Genomic DNA, 16367 nt, shown 5'->3' with positions numbered 1-16367 from the left:
ATTTGTAAAATAAATTTAGTACTGTAAATAGTCCTGGATAGCAATTCTAGGTAGAAAATCATGTGCTGGATATACTCTCGGAACTTGACAGATCTGCTGAATATTCAGACAACTTTGAATGGATATATTTTAAATAAGTTTAATAAATAATAATAAAGATCTCTGATTTTCTAAGCAACAGATAAGGAAACCTCTACCGCCATTACAATTCTACCTCTACTTTAATGATACACATTTTCACTGGAAAAAGTTCACGAGAAAGAACCCATTTCATTTGCACAAAATACTATGGGAACCCTAGTATCACCAGTTGAAATGAAGCCAGGAGAATTGAGGAAAAAGGCCAATCTGAGTAGACAAAACATAGCCTAGTGCTGATTCAGAATGGCATTTTCTTCTTATTTTAAGTATTAATAAACGGGGCTTTTATGCTGTTAGGTCTGCACAGAAGATTCTTCTACAATGGTACTATAATCTCATGATGAATTTGAGATGCCATACCTGCTGCCATTCCATTATAAGCATTAAGAGATTTCAGAGTTGTGAGTAGTTCGGGTAACCAATCAATTCATCTTATACAACCTGCTTCAGCATTATGTTAGGTTGCATTAATTTGGGGAGTAAAATTTTTAGTTCATGGGGAAATGATCTGGATATAATACATAACATGTTGCAGTTATACTTTATAGAGTGCACCAGTAGAGGCTATGCTTGCCTCTTCTCTGTTAAACAAAAATTGTTAGCTTTTCTGTAGTTTAATGAGCTGGGAGAAGAGGCAAACGCAGTATACAAAAAATAAATAATCAAAACTGTCAATTGAAACATCCATGATGGTCCTCAAGAATTCAACGGAATTTCATAATTCAGTTGGCAACAAAGAGAGACACTCAATATGTTCTTAATTAGACTCTATGAATAATGTTTCTCTTGTGTGCATTCTACAGACAGCTACAGAATGTTTTGTCTTGTAACTCTGATGAACGAGCCCAGAACTGAATCTTTATTTTGCAGAAGACAAAAGAACAGGTGTATATCTTCTTGGCTCAGTAGGAGATGCTGTTAGCTCTTCAACGCTTCTGAGAGATAATGACTGACCTTCACAATATCTTGTTTAGAGGATAAACTTGATAGACCAGAGATAAGGGTAGACAAAAGTAGGAAGCCTACATTTGAGAATCAGGATCTCTGACCTACATCAAGAAAGTACCATGGGAAGAATTGGAGGGCAAAAGCAACTTTATTCAAGGCAGTGGTCACTGCCCCTTTACTCTTTCCTTGCACTGTTGATTTCCAACTGTTTCTCTACCAAGCATTCCAGATTGACATTTTCTATAACTAATAGCAGTGGAACAATACTGCAGGTAAGGGGGAGAGAGATTATCTTTTTATTTATCATTATGTATTTGTGTGCGTGCATGTGTGTGTGTGTGTATGAGTGTGTATATGTGTGTGTGTTTTTAATTTTCTCAAAACACACACACACGTTTTTATACTCTTCCAGGAGCCTAAAGCTGCTAATAATTATTTTAAAAAATTAAAATCAAAGCATCAATTAAAAATAATAAGAGTATTTATTAGATCAGCAGAAAAGGAAGGTTTATTTCAATCACAGCAAGAGGGAAAATGAACAACTAGTAGTCAGCCTTCCTTAAATGGAGGAGACATGTGTGTGTGTTATTTCAATTTATATCCTGCTTTTCAATCCATAGGGCACTTAGATGAACATTCTAACAGATCTTTGTAAAAGGATGACTGATGATTGTTGATACAGCACATGTAAGGACTGGAGTAGGAGAGATTTTCAGGAAAGGATATTCCCTCAGTGCCAGTGGACAAGGACCTAACTCTCATCTGATGTACTTCAAATCAATGCACTTCATCTGATGAGGGACACAGGATTTCCAGTACCGTTTTGAATGCATGATGGAATGCATGGAAGAGTTTTTAAGGTACCCAAGGTTTTGAGGTTTTAACCAGCAAGGACAGCCCTATACAACACTCATCATAAGAATCTATCCTGCAGATCAAGATAGACTGTATTATGTATCATTTTCTTGCCTTCTATTTTAGTCATATTTTCCTACTGTTGTTTTTTAGATGTTTTAGTTCTTAGTATGAACAGAATATTAACTTTGCTTCCCGCATTTAAGGTTGCATAGTCAGCCAGTTTTAATGGTGATGAAAATGAAATTAATCTAAAGTGAAATACCAAACTTTGGGTCTTAGGAAATTCATCATGGTAACTGAGTTCTCCAAATAGTTCTACGATATCCTATCACAATCCAGTTATTTTTAGAGCTGGGAACACAATGTCCTTAAGTAGGACAAAAGGGTTCTTTGAATTTTTGCAGTTCATAAGCAGAATATCTCCTTGAGTCAATAAATTCAGCCTCCTGAACTAGCTCCCAAGGACCTGTATGGCAGGTAGCCACCAGCCCACTACTCCTTAAAATATGTTGTGATACTTAGAATCATAGGGTTGTGGGGTTTTTTTTCACAACATGCATAAATGGGCTGAGGAAAGACACGTCATGCAAACTTCATAAACCAAGTCAATTAATTGCAAGCATATTGTAAAAACAAGAGTGAAAGGGTTTGTGGAGCATTAATCCTACCTTCCAGCTTACAAAAGCAAAATGAACACCATGTAAAAGTACTCTAGGCATTCCATGTCTTTTTTACTTTTCAAATTCCTTTGGCCACACTAGGGAGGGACGGGGAAAGAAGGTAAGAAGAGATGACCTTCTGGGTCTTTTTTCCCACCAGAAAGAGAGAGGGGGACAGACAGATAAAGATAGGAAGTGACAGTTTCTCAGGCTTGTTTGTGCTGGTTGGGAATGACTTCAAGAATGACTGCAATAAGACTAACTGGACCATCTGAACAGAGCCTCTAGTTCAAGCTCCTTCCTCATGAATAAAGAATTGTTCTTTATAATGAGATTTCTGAGCATCTGATGGTTGAGAGGTGGACCCACAAAGTTCATTTCATTTAAAATTGATACCCATAGACCACACTATTAAAAAAACTAATGAAACTTCTATCATCAAGTCTCTTGATCACCAATATAATTTTAAGGATTCAGCAATTTCAGATGCCTGTGCACCATCGTTTCCCTATTCCTTGAATGTAGCTACAATCTGTTATCAATTTCCTGTTAAAACATATTTCATGATGTAAGATAGACTAAATACAAACACAGAACTAAATTATTTCAGCAGAAAAAATAACCCAGAGATGCTACATACCTACTAGCACACTTCAGGGAGTTCAGCAAACAGCTCTTCTTTCACATGTAGGATCTAGGATCACACCCATTTTGGATTCAGCAAAGAACATTCATGCAGATTTCTTTGCCTTATTAATCTGCTAAAGTGTCCTGGATTTACTTTTTTTACTAACTTTATTTGGGTTGGACATGTTTTACTAAATTTTCCCTTGTTCTACAAGCACCTGCAGAATGATGCTTACTTATTCCTGGTCTTTCCTTCCACTATACCGATACCTTATAAAACTAGCATTCAAAAGCTTTTTGGAGAGCCATAAGGCTGTTATGACAACCTTGTTATAAGGACAAAACTCCTACTTGCCAGATCAGAAAAGCTTGTAAGACACTAAATTCTGTGTGTATTTTTCATGTCTGTTATCTGGGTAATCAAACACCCAGCCGCCTTCAAATTCCCAATTTAAATGTATTAAGTCCTGTTGCCAGGTGGAGAAGCATCAAATAGAAATTCTATCCTTTCTTCTAATGCAAATCATGTTTCATTTGACATGAAATGGAAACCTCATGTTTGCAAAAGCTTCCTTGATCTGTTTTACACAAGCCCTGCCTCTAGCAATCTTTTAAAATATGGTCTGATCCACTTTATCAGGGATGCTTGGTGAACAGTTTTTGTCTGATCCAAACAGATTTAGTTTTTTAAAAGAAAGAAAGAAGTTAACCCAGGAAAATACCTCTTCATTCTTCCTGATGTGTACATCAATGTAATAAAATCTTGAAACAAAATACTTTTGGAACTTGAAGTTTCTTTCTTTTCTTTTTTTTAGCTCTGCTTGGCACTGGACCTTAGCCAAGCAGTGAGGAAAGGCATTTATCTGGCTAATCTAATATTCTGCTAATTGTATGTTTTGAATTACAAGTGAACTGATTTTTCTTATAATATACTGCTTATATTTCTTGCATAAATATGTCTAGGTATTTATATGTTTTGCAAATACAGGTAGTCCTTGTTTAGCAACCACAATTAGGACCAGCAACTTAGTCATTAAGCGAGGTGGTCACTAAGTGAAACCATGGCTGTGCTTATGATCTTACTTCCACTTTCTTTTGCTTTGCAGACCTGCAAAGGTTGTAAATACGAGGATTGGTCACAAAGTTACTTTTTCATCACTGTTGTAATTGCAAACAGTCGCTAAACAAGGCAGTCGCTAAACAAGGAATACTTGTACCTATGCTTAAACATTTTGTTATTCTTTATTCTAATACTGGGTGTAGAAGCAGTTGTAGATAAGTAATTTTTTCTATGCGTTTTTAAAATATTAAATATAGAACCAGCTAAGGCTTTAGGCAGTTAATAAAAAAATGATGCTTGGCCCTGGGTGCAATTGTTTTGGTCATAATCAGTCATTATCTCACCCACTCTGCTCAGCCATGGGTTATTCTACTCATAACTTGTGAGAAGTTTTAATAATCAATTAGGAAGCATTATATATGCTTTTGACCTAGGCAGCCTAAATAACTTGGATAATCCATATACTAGGATTCATCTCTAGAGCTTGTGACTTGCTAAGCTAAATTTAGTCAATCAGCCATGTATCTAATCTGGAACTGCTTTACAACTCTGCTGTATTTACATTCCAAGACAAGAATGAAAAACAAAATGAATTCAATTATTTGTGCTCAGCACAAAACAATTTTAATAGATTATGCTGAATTATCTTAGAGACTGACCTCTCCCTTAATTACTTTTGTTTAATTATTTATCAAATTCATAATCTGCATTTTCAGAGCTGCTTACAATAGACAAGTCCCAATTAATTATATTTAAAAACCCGTCAGATACCAAGAATCTTGTCCATCTGATTTGTTTCATCAAGAGCTTAAAGTAAAATGGAGCATTCTAGCTTTTTTTAGCCTGCCTTGGACGTTTTAATTTCACTGGGTTCTTTACTGATTGTTTCTGTTGGATTACTTTTTGATGTTAGCTACTCCGAGTTCTACTTGGTTGTGCTGCCTTCCTCAGCCTGGCCCCTCCAGATATACGTATTGGAATTGAACCTTCCTAAATTACAGGATAATTCTAGGAGCTGGAATCTCACACATCTGTAGGGCCCCAGGTTGCGGAAAAGTGCAGTAATGAAAAGCTAGAATCCCTGTCTTTTTAATAAATAAAAATAAACTCAAATAACCTTATTGCAGAATGTAGAAGCTCAAATTATATTTGTTATATCATTGTGGTGCTATCATGGAGAATTTAGAAGAAGGGCAGGTATTGTAGCCCCACCTGCTTTGGTTGTCACTTTCAACAGATATCCTTCCAAGTCGATGTGAAAATGTGGTGTTTCATAGGGTAGAGAAATGCGAGTCCTATTCCACTTCACTGTGAGATGCTGATGGAGGCTGACAGTGCTGCTACCCAGCACAAGGTCAACAGATTTTGTCCAGGAAAAAGAACGAGTCCTTCGGGCATCATTCTTAACCAGCACCTGGAAGGGCGAGGTAGAGGAGGAGCAGTCTTTTGTCAAAACGTACTGACATGTTCCCTGAAAGTTAAATGTCCGTCCATCAAAAGTGTTGTAGTGGGGGTCTCCAAATACAGTGCAAACTCCAGGCTCTGCAGGGAAGTGAGAAACAAAAGCAGCATCAAGACCAATTTCAAAGTTTGGAAAGGTAGGGATTAGATGCAGGTAAAGGATCTTCCAACATGAAGGGATACTTCGTATCTTATATTTCGAAGGACAGTAGATACCTAAAACAAACAATGTGTGAAGGGCACAAATACCTACCTGGAAACATCAAAGCCATATTGGTACATTCATCTGAAAAGCCATATTAGCTGCAGCTCTTTTTCAAGAGTACACTCAGTGAGAAACATGGATTTACTGCCATGAAACATCTGGAATGGTCCTCATTTGGCATAACTATAGAACCAGACTGGCTTCTGTAGGTAACAAGTATGTATAATCTCTGCGTTGGGGACAGATAAATTATAAGTACAATCCATAAGGTGCATATTTTATTTTAATGTGCAATTTCTATACACAAGAGTATGCCCTAATGAACTCCATAGAACTTATCTCAAAGACTCAAGCAACTGGTTTATTGGAGAACCAAGACATGATCCTGAGATACCTTTTAATATATTAAAGGGCTCTACTAGATTTTTCTCTTCTCCTCTCACCAATGCATAAGAGCTGATCCCACTCCAAAGCCCTACAGTGTGGAAGGGCAGAGGGAACTGTCGTGTGTGTGTGTGTGTGTGTGTGTGTGTGTGTGTAAGGGCAACTGTTTTTTAGTTTAAATGTCATAACTCCATACAATTTAACCTGGCAGTAAGTTTGCTGAGCATAGTGGGATTTACTGTCAAGTAAACATATAGAGGATTTAGTTGTTCTGAAAAAATATTTTCTATTCTTGTTGATTTATTATTCCTCTTAAAGGCTATAGATATATGCCCTGATTTTGGCAGGAGTATCTAAGGACAATAACATCATCACTCCTAGTAATAATGTATTCTTTATATACTGTATACTCATCCTTCCTGCAAGAAGCAAAAGGGAACATATAAAGCTTTTCCCACCAGACTGCGCTCACAATCATCCTATGTGGTGAGTCAAGGTAGGAGATAACGGTTGTTGGAATATTATCCCATGACGGTTATCCTCCCTGGCTAAATGGAGAGCGAAGCTAAAGCTTCCCTATCTCCGTTCTGATGCTACTGTGTACTGCAACACAACACAGAAGCAGTTATAAGATGTTGGCCATGACCCCATCAGAATGCCAAAGTACAAGTCCTAAGCATTTAAATGAGCAAATCATTGCTTATTTTTTAAGAACAGTTGCAGGAAATGTTTGTAATGTGGGAGTCCCCTAACTATAATTTGAGAAGGTGATGGTTTTTGCTGTCCCTTCAGACTTGGAGACCACAACCACAGGGCCTCTTGCTGGAGCCTTCCCTTTTCCCTACCTTTCTCCACAAATTAGCCTTTATTAAAATGCCAGAGTCAACCTCACCAAGAAGTCAGGTGGTAGATCAGACCTTCCTGTGTTATAACATTCCCCTATCCTGCCAGGTCCATGGGGTGGATACTAATCTCCAGCCAGATCACAGTGGCCTGCTTCTTGAGGCCCACATCAAGCAACTCCTAGAATTCCCAGCGACTTTGCCTACAGTTTAACTAACACATCTGGAGAATAGTGATGGGAGAGGGCTGCTACAGATCTATTTGGCCCACAGAAATTTAGGAATGAGGGAAAGTGTTTATTTTATAGGAGAAAATGTGAAAGGCTTGAAGTCTATCTATATCTCTCTGGTCCATCAAATATGCCATGGCAAATCTTGGCAGCTGAATCTAGACTTATCTTGGCAAGCCATCGGGATCACTGTTTAGCTGCAGAAGCACATCATTTCCTGCACCACTACATTTTAAATTATTCCAGACTGGAAAGGACTTAGGCAAGCAGAGAACCTGAGAAGCCTAAACTCAACAGAACTCAACTGCAAAGGCAACAGAACATTTCCACCAAAGTTAACCTTTTTCAAGCCTTGTTGATTTAAATGGGAGTTAATCACTCGCTGAAATGAAATACACCTTTAAATGTTTCTATCCTGCTTTGCTGTCAGAACATCTTCGGAGCATGGATTTCCTATAATTCTACTAAACAGAAATCATTTTCCAGAATAAAACAGGTTCCTCAGGCCTGAAGGCATTCTGTCTCCTTGCCGAATGACAGCATCCTCCATCAAAAATGTTAAGCAGATCATATAGTTGGTTGTCTCCAGACCTGGCAGACCAGGTTTGGTGAACGGATACGTTAAATGACTTAGCCTTTGGAAGGAATTCTGAAGGATTTTTGGACTGTTTTTGTAGTATCTAGTAACCCACACACCATAACAAAGAAGAACAAAATAACTGTCTTCCAATGATGATCATCTCTCAGGTGGGAAGCCCTGGAATTCAATGCTGCTGTCTGTACAAAAAACAGCTGGGAAAGGAAGGGCAAAACACCTGGGCAGTCCAAGTGAATTCCAAAGTGTCCAGATGTAATATGCTCTTGAGGCAGAGCTTGCAAGTTAACTTATAGCAGCCAAGCCAAATATTGTACAACCCATAAATAAGGGGGATTTGGATATTTTATGAGTCAAAATATGACATTACAAGTGGAAAAGAGAGTAGTTTGTTCACACATTCATAACTCAACAGGGTTTGGCTTTAAAAATCAAATCAGTTAGCCAAAATCTGAATTAGGCTTCAACATCCAAGCCAGCAATAACTGATCCTAAAAAGTGACATTCAAAGCTAGTTATATCATACACAGAGCAGAACTGAACTCTACATTTCAGTTTGTAAAGAAGGAAAAGCATACATCAGCACAATTTATTTACATGGTTATTTATTAAATTGATTTTAAAACACCATGCCCAACAGCTTAACTGCATGAATACATCATGCTTTTTTGCATTTTTCACTTCCAGTATCTCTTACCAAAAACTTACAAATTAATAAGTACAACTTCCAGGGTTATGAAAATCCTTCAAAAGACAGGCTTTGCAGCACACTACCTCTCTTCAGATCCTTAAAGCAGCAGTGTGCTTTTCAGGATTTGCGTGCTGCTCCATAAACAGTTTTCTCCTGGTTTTTTCTGCCGGTATGTATGTGAACAGCCACTTTGCTTTGCTGGGAAAAAAATGAGGCAAACTGGCTACTGATGTGCACACATGCAGAGGTTCCTGAAATTAGTTTTTGAGCAGCCATGCAAACCTGCACATGGTTGTTTTTATGCTTCAGAAAGAGATGCTTGATATACACTCCTCTGCATACTTCTGCCCAGCCCTGGAAATTTCTACCACAGGTTACTAAGTCATCATTTTGGAAATGCTTTTTAATTTAAGGCATGTTTTCTTCTATGGCCCTTCAGTCTTGCTGACCTGTGACAGTAAGGAACTGGACAGTTTTATCATTCTTTTCAACATTAACAGTGGGAAAGGTTACCAGTGTCTTCTAAACCATTCTACTCTCTTTAGAAGAGTTCCTCTTACTGTCAGTGTTCTTCGGCAGAGAAACCTTTCCCACAGCTACAAGATGGGTTTGTTCCTAATGAAGCCACTGCACTACACGGTACATTAGTGTTGTACTGTCACTAAAATATATTTACTAATCTTTATTAAAACGAAATGCTGTGGAAAAAAACATCCCTTTTCACTTGATAAAGGTTTCTGTTTATGTAATGTACAAGCACTGAGGAATCACTTTAAGTCAATTATTTTTAGTATAACCAAAATTTAAAACACAGCATTTCTGCAATTGAGTTCAAATATTTTAGAAACTCCAGCACCCTCTTGACTTAATCCCACCATATTTCCATCCATAAATATTTTCATTATAGCTCAAGGAAATGACAAACTGTGTTAAATTATGTGGAAAAATCACACAATGAAGTTTCTTTCATTACCATGTTGGCATTTTGTAATTATTAATCACATTTTAAAATGTTTAAATCTAAGGTACTTAATGGATTAACTGCAACCGAATGAATAGTCATGGTAAATAGATTTAGTAATACTCATTCACTATAACTCAAGCAACTGTCAATCATAAGCTATCCCTAGAATCATGTCCAAAGAATTCTTCTAGTTTGAATGTATATGGGTGTTTCCTTATGACTTTTTCTGTTGTATAACTTCTGTACTCAAGTAGCTTTTTCTTATACCTTATTTTGTTTCCAATAGGTTTTATATTCTACCTCGGAGCTGCCTTATAAATCAATGATGGAGAGACTTAATATTTCACACTAGTTTTCTTTAGAGATACTGTAGTAAATTATTGGCCTTTCCAAAAATGTATATTCACACCTCTGGAAATGAACTGAGATCTCACAAAGTTCCCTAGGAATATTTTGAAGCATCAAAATCCAGTCCAAGAAGACAAGAGTGATTGATTCCAAGCTCCAGACTACTTCTTCAGTGCCTGTATTAGTTGTCAAAAGTCATCTTTTGTGAGAAAGAAGACTGCTTACTAATAATCTACCTAAGATAGCTACATAACTCCAAAATACATGTTCCTTTCTATGCTGAACCTCTCCATAAAATTCAGATGGAATGGGAAGAGAAATTTGCAGCTATTCATGAAAAAGTATGAACATGGGTGTTATCACTGTGTGGTAACCACTGCATATCAAAGTCTCACACAGAACTTCAATTAACATTAAACAGTTTTCAGCCAGGTTGCTTTATAAATGCATCTGTAAATAATTAAGTAATACATATGCACATATGAATTGATTCTGGAAGGCAATTTGTTCATTATTTTAAAATGTTTGTCCATGAATTATAGAAAGTAGTTATTAATTCTTAATTGCCTAACTGCTTATATTTTATACCAGTATGTTTACAAAAAATGCCCCAGAGAAGTGAGAATTAGCACCCAGATACCTTGTTTTATCCTTGCTCATGGCTTCCATTAAATTTAAGTCAGATTTATGCATTAAAATTAACTGTTACATCACTGTGATCTGCAGGAGGAATCTTTATATCAGTGAAAGATGAATGAATGAATGAATGAATGAATGAATGAATGAATGAATGAATGAATGTTTCTGGAAGCTGCATTATACTGAGTCAGTTCATCTGTCACAATATTCAGGGCAGGAGTTTTCCAGATGACAGACATGACTTCTGACACTGAGCTACAAATATTATTCTTTGGCAAGCAGAAGAATAATGTAATTCTTAAATCTATTCTCTCACCTTGATAAAACACAGTAGAAAAAAATCAGTAAAATGTTTTGTAAGGTAGCTACTATCCAGACTGCAAACTGAAAGGTGAGAATGAAAAAGTAGAGACTTGCTTAAGGCTAATCAGTGAATTGTTCTATAGTTAAAACTTCAGACTCATGGCTCATTCTTTAAAAATTAAACAGCTAATACATTTTAATGGATAATATTTGCAATAATAAATTTGGGCTACCCTATCTTGCATTAAGGATATTATTAGTAATAATTTTTATTCTTTTATACAAACAGTAGCAGGACTAGAAATTCCCAATCGTCATCCTAGTTAGCAAATATTATGCTATTATTATTTTCATTGCAAATCTGTATGCATTTTTAAAAATTCTCAAGACATTGAGTATTATTTCAAGACATATTGACATAACTGTAGATTATGTCATGAACGCTCTGTAATGACACTGAACATTTTAAGCTTCTCATTGTAGGATCCACTTTTTTATTAACAAGGAAATGGTTTGGATGCAAGCAATAAATGGCAAAATTATCGAGATTTATGTTGACAAATATAAAATTTGCTCTTCAGCATTTTTCATAAACTCAATCCTACTGCAACTTTATTACACAAAGTGAGAAATAACGCATACTAATTTATCCTTATTTTGCTGACAAGAAGTGTGTTGAGAAAAAAAGTAAATAAATGAACTTACTCACTTTCAGTGCAAATGGGACAGCATCCTTTTCGGTTGAGGATCTTTCCCTAAATGAAACAAGCATGAAGAATATTGTATTGGAAGGGGATGGGATGGGAAAAGCATCTGATACAATATTTTTGATGCACTACAATGTCTCCTAAGTGAAACAAAAAGAAATCACCAGCTTAATACATTTGCGCTGTACTAAAACAAGAACAAAATACGCAATAAAGAGGATGAACAGGGATAGTTTACTACCTACTAGTGGCACATGCCACTATCTTGACCTTCCTGGTGGGGCACTTCAAGGAAGGTCTCAGTTGTTTCTCTTGGAAGGTAGAGAGGGGGACACAAGGGAGAAGCAGACATTTCAGCTACAGTTTCCCAACCCATGAAGGACTTAGACCAGTGTTGTCCAAACTTGGCCACTTTAAGATGAGTGGACTTCAACTCCCAGAATTCCCCAGCCAGCATGGCTGGCTGGGGAATTCTGGGAGTTGAAGTCCACTCATCTTAAAGTGGCCAAGTTTGGACAACACTGACTTAGACTATTTCTGAGACTGTTAATCTCTGCCTTGAAACAAAGGCTTCATCAACAGTCACGTGTAGAGCACTGGGTTTGCTAGTTGTACGTAAAGTAAACTGCATTATTTTAGCAGATAATTTTAAAGAGCGTTTGACAACACTTACTTCATTGTTGGAAACAATGTCAGTCAATATGTCCATGATTGCAATATTAAAAAGTGGTAAGGACAGCAGCTTTGTTCCAGTATATTCTATGGCCACTCATTACAGGTAATTTGCAGCTGGTCATTTACAACATGAAAAGATAATGCCAGTTTTCTTGTACAACTTGATAAGGCAGGTGCCATTGGATAAGCTGGTCAGCTGCACTGCCCTCCTAAGTGTCACAGGAAAAAAATAATATGAACAAACCTCCACCCTGATTTTCCAATCAGAAATGTTGTGTGAATGCAGAAAATGAGGTTAACTGAGCAAACCATGTTTAAGTTGCCTATGAGTCAGAGCAGCACACAAACATCCATTTTATCCTGGACCTTGACAGACTAGCCAGTTAAGTAACCTACTTCACAAGAGAAAAGCAAATGTTCTACCTTAAGTTTTCTAGAAGGAAAATAGGACAGAAAAATGTAGTATATATGTAATGCCTAGCAGCAAAATGGGGTACAAATACAAATGCTATAACATCTATCTACAGTACGTGGAACGAAGCCTAAATATATCGCTATATTTTTTGCTCTGAATTTAGGGGAAGATTAAAAAATGGCTCACCTGGTGCCATAAAGCACTTTCTGATGCTTTTAATCATGGCACAACCACCCACCTTCTCCCATAATTCCCCAAACATCAGATCCAACAGGAAGGTTCTTAAGTGGACAAGCTACTCTAGAAGGGAGGGGAGAAATATCTCTGAATACTTTTTAATTACATAGGATAGCCTTATTTCCGGGTTTATATAAAAAGGGTGTAGTCATCCTCCCAGCTGAAAATGGTCGGAATTCAAGCAAAACTATGTTTTGATAAGTCTAGTTACTTGAGCCACCCTGCTGGCACAGGATTCTGGTTCTGACTTGTAAAAGAAAGCCATTTATTATTGCTAACATGTGCTGTGACTGTTGTTGATCAGTTGAGGGGTTCCTTAGGAATGGGCCACTTTTCTCCATGAATATTTATAAGCAGTTCCTATTTGGGAATCTGAATTCTGTAGGATCTTCTCCTTTGCTTCTTTTAATAACAGGCTAGGTTTGTATCTATAGTTTGTCTCCTCTGTGTGGGATTTAAAAAGGCAAAACTAGTTAAGATTTTTATGCAATCAAAGCAGCTGCTTTTGTTTTTTCCCTCATTTGGCACAGGTATATGACCAGCCACGTTTCTTTTTTGTTTATTTGTTAAAATAGCAGATGTGTATAAAAACATATGCTAGACATGGGACAGCATGCCCTGAATAAATCTGAAGCTCACCTCAAGTTCATAGGTTCAAAATGTATTTGTGCAATGTATGTCCCAAAGGAGGGTTATTCCAAACAAACAAAATATAGAATGTACAGAGGCCTATATGTGGGGTCTTGGTAAAAAAAATTTTAAGTCTACTACTACAAGACATTTTGATAAATAGCCTGAATATTGAAAATGGGCCCAGAGAAGATTGAAGCAATTTACTTTTTTCTGAGATTTCTATATCCTCTTAAGAATCAAATAATCCCCAGGCATGAATGAGATCCTGGATCTCAGTATCTCCTGCCGTTTTTCTAACATGGATCTGGGCCTCAGCCAAGTAAGAATGAGAACATTCTTGGACTCCTCAATTCTGTTTGAAAGGTTGTCGGGGGGTTATTCTCTATATGAAGCTGTCCTCTGTCTGAAGGACTCTTTAGTTTTTGTCCAGTTTAAGGACAAAAAAAAAAAAAGACTTTGAAGTTGCACACTCAGAATAATCAATTTGACAACGGACTGAGTGCATCTAGGCCACATGCATAAATCAGCATATGGGTTTTTCTGCTCATTTGAGTCCTTCTGTATTATCTTCTTTGGTAGCACATTTCTTCTTTTGGAACTCTGTCAATGGTTACTTTACTTAAATGCTTCTATGTATGCCAGATAGGATGCTCATAATGTTCAGCCACCTTGACCCATGCATATGTGAGGATGTTTGCAAAGGCTTCTTATGATCTGCTGCTTTCCTAGCATGAATCAGGTTTCTTACGGGAACTTTGCCTCCGATAAGCAGCCAAGTGTGACTGAATTACGGGGAGGTCTTATTCACAGGCAATACATTCCAAGATCTCTAGACCCTATTTAGCTTAGTGACAGTAACAGAGGAAGCCTCCTTATACCATCTCAGTACACTGGCTCATTTAGTTCAGTATTGTTAACACTGATTGGCAGCAGCTGTCCAGGATTTCAGGCTGCAAGGTTTACCAGGCCTCACTAGGAGCCTTCTGCATATGGAACATGCGCTCTTTCTTAAAAGCTCCTCCCCACAGTGCATCAGGGCCTATAGGTCTATAAATTTAGAATTTATTTAGAAATCCAGAGAACCTTTTCTGGTTGAACAATGGATAAAATATTTGAAACAAATAAGTAATTCAGATACCAAAATCCATTCATCTTTTCTTCAGTTGTTTATTTCTAAAATGGAAAAAAATGCTGCTTAATTCTGTTGCGGCAAACATAATTGTTGCATAGGTTTATGTATGTTGTGAGTTGTGTGAAGCGGTTGCATCAAGGAAGCATACATTTATTTCTCCCTTCACCAAAAACTAAAAATTGATAGCTTACACTGTAACTCTTAGTATATACTTCCATTCCACTGAATTCTGCATATTTGCAGACTGACAGATCCTAGCACTAGCAGTCAAAAGATAGTTCTGTAGGTCCTGCATCTTTTCCTATATAATAAATGTTCAGGAATAAAGAGCAGCAGCAACGGGCAACCTACAAGTGGACTATGCCCTCATTCAGAGTTCCTTGCACGTTGACAATGAGCCTTGTTTAGAGGCAGCCTCAGAGTACAACCTTATATATGCCCAAGACTCAATCCCACAGAGTTCAATGGGACTTACACCTGAAATAAACCAATAACGGGATTGCCTCTTAAACCTGTTTAGCCTACGATGCAGCATCTCTAATGGGAAAAGATGAGAGTGAGATAAATACAGAGGACTAAAAAAAAAAATCACTAGATTAGAAAGAAATACTTGGAGGAAACAGAAGGGTTAGATAGATATATAGCGAAGAAAAAGATTCTGCTCAAGATATTTTAGCCTTATCACAGAAACTGAAAATAGCACTCTGTTTTCCAAAGTCTGCATGTATCAAGCCTGTCAAGAGTTCTACCAAAAATCCCTGCCATTTATAAACAGGGGGGAAAAAATTTCATTGTTACACTCACATGAGGGCAGCTGCTGACTGGAATACACTGCTTCTTGCGACACTCCGTCTTGCCTTTCACACAAGCACAGATGGTACAGTTAATAGAGGACCACATCTCTCCATCCTGCAGGAGGGAAAACACGATACATCCATCAGCTGTGATGGCAGAAGGAAGCTGTTCCAGTGATTTATCGTCCTGTTATACAAAGAAAAAGCAACAATCTCCCTGTTGGAGTTATGTCATTGTTTAGTCTAAATCAATTACGAGGTGTCCACTTCTAACTGGTTGGATTGGTAAGCCATCAGGGATAATTTTTCACTCTGGTCTTTCCAGATAGACAAGTATAACTCCACACTTAATGAAGATACAATAGAATTTCCCATCAACCACCTGATTAGTTGTGTTTCCTTCTTAGGAAAAAAAAAACCTATTGAATTTGTGATTAGCCTATATCCTGGTTGTCTCATTTGGGATGACATAATTAGAAAAGTCTGATTCAATATAGCCACTGTGATTGGCATGTTTAAGTTACTGCACATGAAAATATTTGATTGTTCTGTCAGGACATAGAAAATTTATTCCCAGATGTAGCATCATTCTGCTTTAACCCAGAAACACAGCTAATACTGAATTAAAATTTAGATTACTTACAAGGCTAAGGCAGACATCTGATCTACTAAACATCTGAAAATGTTTAGAAAATACAAAAGAGAGATTACCTAAATTCTAGCAGGTACAGATACATTTGACTTGAACCCCCTCATTCCTCCTCTCTAAAGACACTATGATTCCAATGTGCTGCTAAAATAATGCTCTGGCTCAATTCC

The 16367-nt window shown here is 37.2% G+C and overlaps 1 protein-coding gene across 2 annotated transcripts in view; it reads right to left on the bottom strand.

Moving 5' to 3' along the window:
* The window catches only part of BMPER (BMP binding endothelial regulator), a 170946-nt gene that overhangs the window by 64137 nt on the left and 90442 nt on the right, over nt 1-16367 (bottom strand). For both annotated transcript variants that reach the window (XM_007426348.3, XM_088149970.1), the window contains 3 exons: nt 15559-15663; nt 11665-11710; nt 5506-5835 (listed from right to left, as the gene is read on the bottom strand). In XM_007426348.3, the coding sequence (XP_007426410.2) occupies nt 5506-5835; nt 11665-11710; nt 15559-15663 (481 nt within the window). The remainder of the gene's footprint in view (nt 1-5505; nt 5836-11664; nt 11711-15558; nt 15664-16367) is intronic.

This window comes from Python bivittatus, unplaced genomic scaffold, assembly GCF_059951505.1.
Source record: "Python bivittatus isolate LINGU-HERP-01145 unplaced genomic scaffold, Pbiv_v1 ctg000610_np1212, whole genome shotgun sequence".
Lineage (NCBI taxonomy): Eukaryota > Metazoa > Chordata > Lepidosauria > Squamata > Pythonidae > Python > Python bivittatus.
This window is presented reverse-complemented; position numbering and strand designations above follow the sequence as displayed.